The sequence below is a fragment of the Macadamia integrifolia genome, chromosome 5, assembly GCF_013358625.1.
Source record: "Macadamia integrifolia cultivar HAES 741 chromosome 5, SCU_Mint_v3, whole genome shotgun sequence".
NCBI classification, from domain to species: Eukaryota; Viridiplantae; Streptophyta; class Magnoliopsida; order Proteales; family Proteaceae; genus Macadamia; species Macadamia integrifolia.
Window position 1 is genome coordinate 30844237 of NC_056561.1, and position 4389 is coordinate 30848625.

General features: G+C 37.0%; 1 protein-coding gene across 1 annotated transcript; it reads right to left on the reverse strand.

Annotated features, from left to right (window-relative positions):
• Window positions 1–1213: 1213 nt before the first annotated feature.
• LOC122078003 (sodium/calcium exchanger NCL2-like) lies at window positions 1214–4161 on the reverse strand. The gene is made up of 7 exons (XM_042643882.1): window positions 3762–4161; window positions 3447–3665; window positions 3147–3328; window positions 2688–2761; window positions 2265–2529; window positions 1906–2187; window positions 1214–1288 (listed from the first exon to the last, which is right to left on the reverse strand). The coding sequence occupies exons 1-7, from the start codon at window positions 4159–4161 to the stop codon at window positions 1265–1267; spliced, it is 1446 nt and encodes a 481-aa protein (XP_042499816.1). The 3' UTR covers window positions 1214–1264.
• Between the last annotated feature and the right edge of the window lie 228 nt (window positions 4162–4389).

Here is a 4389-nt window from a genome sequence, read left to right on the forward strand (position 1 = left end):
GAGGCAAGATTCTACAGTATTAAGTACTAACATTATTTCGACATTTTCTTGCAAAATTAAACTGGCCACCACCATTAGACTCTAAAAGCCACATCTCCACTCTGGCAGCTTGCATAGAAATGGAGATGTTCTCTGATAGGCAAGGATTGAGTTCTCGAGTATTGGATCGGTATTGGTAAATGAAATTGATCTCAGATTGGCACGTATCAGTCTAGATTGGTCAATTTTACATTTAATTTTCACTTAAAAAAAAAAAAAATGATTATACCCTTGCTCTGATACGGATACCCAATTCTGGATTGGCCACCTATTGAGATCGGTCTCAGCCGTTATCAATATGATATAGCCGATCCAATATTAATACCAAAAACCATCGTGATAGGTGTGTCAATCGACCGGGCTGAGCGAGTTTCAGTTGGGCCTAATCGGGCTATCCCATTTTAGGACCTTGCATCATGATTGGCCCATTTAAATAATCGGTCCTCATGTGCTAGGCAATGTCCCATTTGTAAATGGTTGGTCGGGAATTGATCTTTATTGGTCTACCAATAAAAATCGGGATTTGAACGGCTAATGACACATTTATCTCTAAACAGGTTTTACGCATGCTATAATCAGACTTTAAACGGCCTTTAAACCTGTCAGCCATAGTAAACATGCTTTTAGCAAGCTATAAATGGGCTTTAAACATGTTGGGCTGAGTCGGACTATTAATCAGTCGGCTTGGATGCTTGCTGGAAACACCCTTGCACCAGAAATGATCGATTAATAAATGTATCGGGCTTTAAATGGTCAAGCTGCCTGGCCTGAAATTGACACCGCTACTCTGTGAGTCTGTTATAACACATTTGGATAGAAATTGTCTAAAACAAAGTTCTGCTTAAATTAATTGTCATCTGATTCGCCATGTTTTCTGAACATCACCTTGGGATAGATTTGTACAAAAAATCAAAAAGACTAATGACCTAGGATATGGATTGCTCCCTATACGATATCCATAGGCATTCATTCCCCTTATGAGCGTTCTATACATTACTTAAAGACCAACTCAACTTATAATTTAAGAGATAAACCAGTATCAAAGAGAAAGGGTAGAGAAGATAAGCGACCAAAGATGTCCAAAGGGGGAAGGTATGACGGAAACTTGCAAGAAGACCCATTACCATGCAAACGATGAAAACAACTAGCACTTCAGCTGAGAAGTTCCATGTCAAGCCCCGAGCATAAACAATCGTTAGAAATACAGATAAGCCGATGAGATTATTCATGAAGATATATCACTGTAAATCTGCACAAGCAGCTCCAAAATTAGCTAAAGTTACACATTGATAGACTTCTTTTAGTTTATCAACTAAGGAAACAACTTAAGTAAATGGATCAAAGCAAATAACAAAAACTGATTATAATTGATCCTATTTATGCGTAAGTAATGTAATGTTTTCATCATGTACGAGTTAGCATCCAGTCATTGTATGGGTATGCATTATTAAATGTGTGTTGATTAGTAAACTTAATTAGAGGAAGCCTAATTGGGAGTATACATTGTTTCAGGATTGGTCCTTGCTCCCTGTCTATATAAAGAAAGCAATGCCCATTAATTACTGCTACTGACAAATTATGCAGAAAGGGGAAGCAGAGAAAACTAAGAAAGGAGTGAAGTGAAGATCTGATTAGTTCTTCAACAAACAGTATGGATCAGGGTATGTTCCTAATTGAAGATCGATTATGTCGTGTTCTTTGATCCGTCATATTGATCCTACGAAAAATTCTATCAAGTGAGTTAAACAGTCTCTGCAACTGATAAGATGGTCTCAGTATATCAGATTACATTGGTCCTTATTATTCTAACTCCGTAAATGGATTTATTGGAAATGAATCACCATCCAGTGGTAGGAAGAAGCTCACCTCAGACAAAGTTAAAGAACAAGTTCTTGGTGTCTTGCGGCTAGCAGTGCTAATTGCTGAGAGTGCCTCTCTTGAGTTAGTAGCCAAGGGGACAACCACAAATGCGACGAAAAAAGGTGGGATATTTGCAGCAGTTGAGAAGCCTTGAACAGCATCCACAAGAGGTTCAGAAAGCAAAGCTAAGATGATCATTCCAAACAATAATTGTAACACAGCTTTTATCCAAGTCCATGTTTGGTTCTTTTCCACTAACTCATCAGTCTCAACTTCATGCCAAATTTCCTGAAAGAGGATTTCATAATTACATAGGAATTGAATAGGATCTAACAAAAAATAAAATTATGAGTCTAATTAATCACCTGGTAAGCCTTGTCATCTGGAAGATCTTCTGGGGCAGAGTACTTATCTTCAACCATATTCCTTGCTGTTTCCATCATTTTCTTGAGTCCATTTATAAACTCTGTTTCATCAATCTTATTATCACCATCTGCATCAAATTCCTTCATTAGCTTCTCTATTGCTTTCTTAGTGTCCATATCTCCAATCTTAAGTCCTTTGAGCACTTCTTGGAATTCAGTGATTGATATTGCCTCGTCGTTATCTTGGTCGACTGCCCGAATTAGCCTGTGGTTAAGAAAAAAAATTTTTGATCAAACAATAGAATTCGAAATTTAAAATATCGCAAGGAGTGCATTGGAAAACATGATTATCTTCTTATAGCAGATACATTAGGTGCACCCTCACTAGTGAGGAGATTTCCTAGGGCATTATTTTGCATATGCTTCAAAATATCTCTCACTAGATATATTTGCTTCACATATTCTACTTTCCTCATTTGAATCCAGGGTGTGATTTCCTGTGGCAATATTCAAAATAGAATTAAGGAAGTTTAGTAACAAAATAAGCATAGGGAAAATGCTCTTGATAAAATTAGTGATATCTCCCAAGATATAACCCAGAAGGTATAGAGCTTTGTTCTTGGGTTCCTAATGGCCCTAGTTGAATTTTCTTCTTTTCTTTTATGCAATTTTCAAGGGTGATATGATGACATAAAACACTACTGTGGACAACATGTTGACCAAATCTGGAGGTATTTGAACTGCGACGTGTGGTTATACTGTTATATGGCAGGATAAAAGGATTATGTGGGTCATGGTGTAATGAAACCCTGCCCCCTTAAGTATAACACTACAACAGAAAGAACTCAATTAATGCTAAAACTTATGAAATGATCTGAATACCTGATAGATGAAGTAGGAAAGAAGGAAGGCAATGCTAGTAATAAGAGCAATCAAGATCACAGTATTTCCAGAGGGAATTGACTTAAAAATTTCCGGTAGTTGCACGATAATAAATGGGACCATAGATAGAACCATGATTGCTGCTAGCTTACTGGTTTCCTTATCAGTAGTCACAGTACAACCTGTAGAATGGAAATTTGTCAATTATCTAGGTTTTATTCCAAGATAAAATTGCCACAAGCAATTAGGGTTAGCATACCAAATAGAATGTAATAAATTGATGGTAAAGAAAACATATACTAGTCAAAAAGGATCTTATTTGTCTTCCATTCTGTGAGTTTTGAGGAGATGAAGCTTCTGATTGATTAGAAGTAGAAGAGGAAGTTTTATCATTTCTAGCCACAAGAATGCAAGTCCCCCATATTAAAGTCAGAAGGGTGATGGTTGAACCAGCCAGCAAGCCCACACCAGTGAATACCCTTTCTTGAGCCTCCTCTTTACTCTTAAAAAGCCCAGAGACTGTATCAACCAAATAAGATAACAAATCAAAATCATCTTCATATTCAAGTTTTTGATGATAATTAAATTAAACTACAAGAAGCTAATAGATCTTACAAAGAATGACAGTGGCCTCAGGTAGAACACCAAAAATGTGGAAGAGGCTAGAACCATACCAACCATTGCCAATGATCATGTAAAGTGATTCTCTTCCACTAGTGACATGACTCTCACCTATGAATAGCATGTATCCATAGAGTGCGACGAGGAACAAACCAGTTTCGACGGTATCAGTACAGGGAAGGAAGCTGAATAAGCGCTCACATGGTTGATTATCATCAGAATGATAGTATAGGAAAGGAGGAGATGGATGGGATTGATGATCATCAATGCCATTGGAAACTAGTTGATCATCTGATGATGATGAACTAATGTCATTTATAAGAGGGCGGCTTTGTCCCTCTCCCACAAACAGTGGTACAAGTAAAATAAGACAGATAACACCACGACAGATCATTTTGGCCTTTGCTATCTTCCTCCAATTTTAGCAGCTCCTCCTCTTGTGGTGTGATCAGGGACTTGTGTTACAGAGAGGGAGGCAGAGAGATTATTATTGTTTGGCATTCTCATAGATGCAATTCAATATATAATACCCAAAGTCAAGGTCTTCTAGTTTTATTCTTAAATCAAGTCTATGGAATTTTAACTGTATTATTATTATTAAAAAAAAAAAAAAAAAAAAAAA

Bases quoted from the DNA above. Each gene is read 5' to 3' on its own strand.
- LOC122078003 (XM_042643882.1), bottom strand. From the start codon at position 4,161: ATGATCTGTCGTGGTGTTATCTGTCTTATTTTACTTGTACCACTGTTT. The intron at 3,666-3,761 runs GTAAGATCTATT...TGGTTGATACAG, and splicing joins TGAGGCCACTGTCATTCTTT to TCTCTGGGCTTTTTAAGAGT. The intron at 2,530-2,687 runs GCATATGCAAAA...TCTTAACCACAG, and splicing joins CTAGTGAGAGATATTTTGAA to GCTAATTCGGGCAGTCGACC.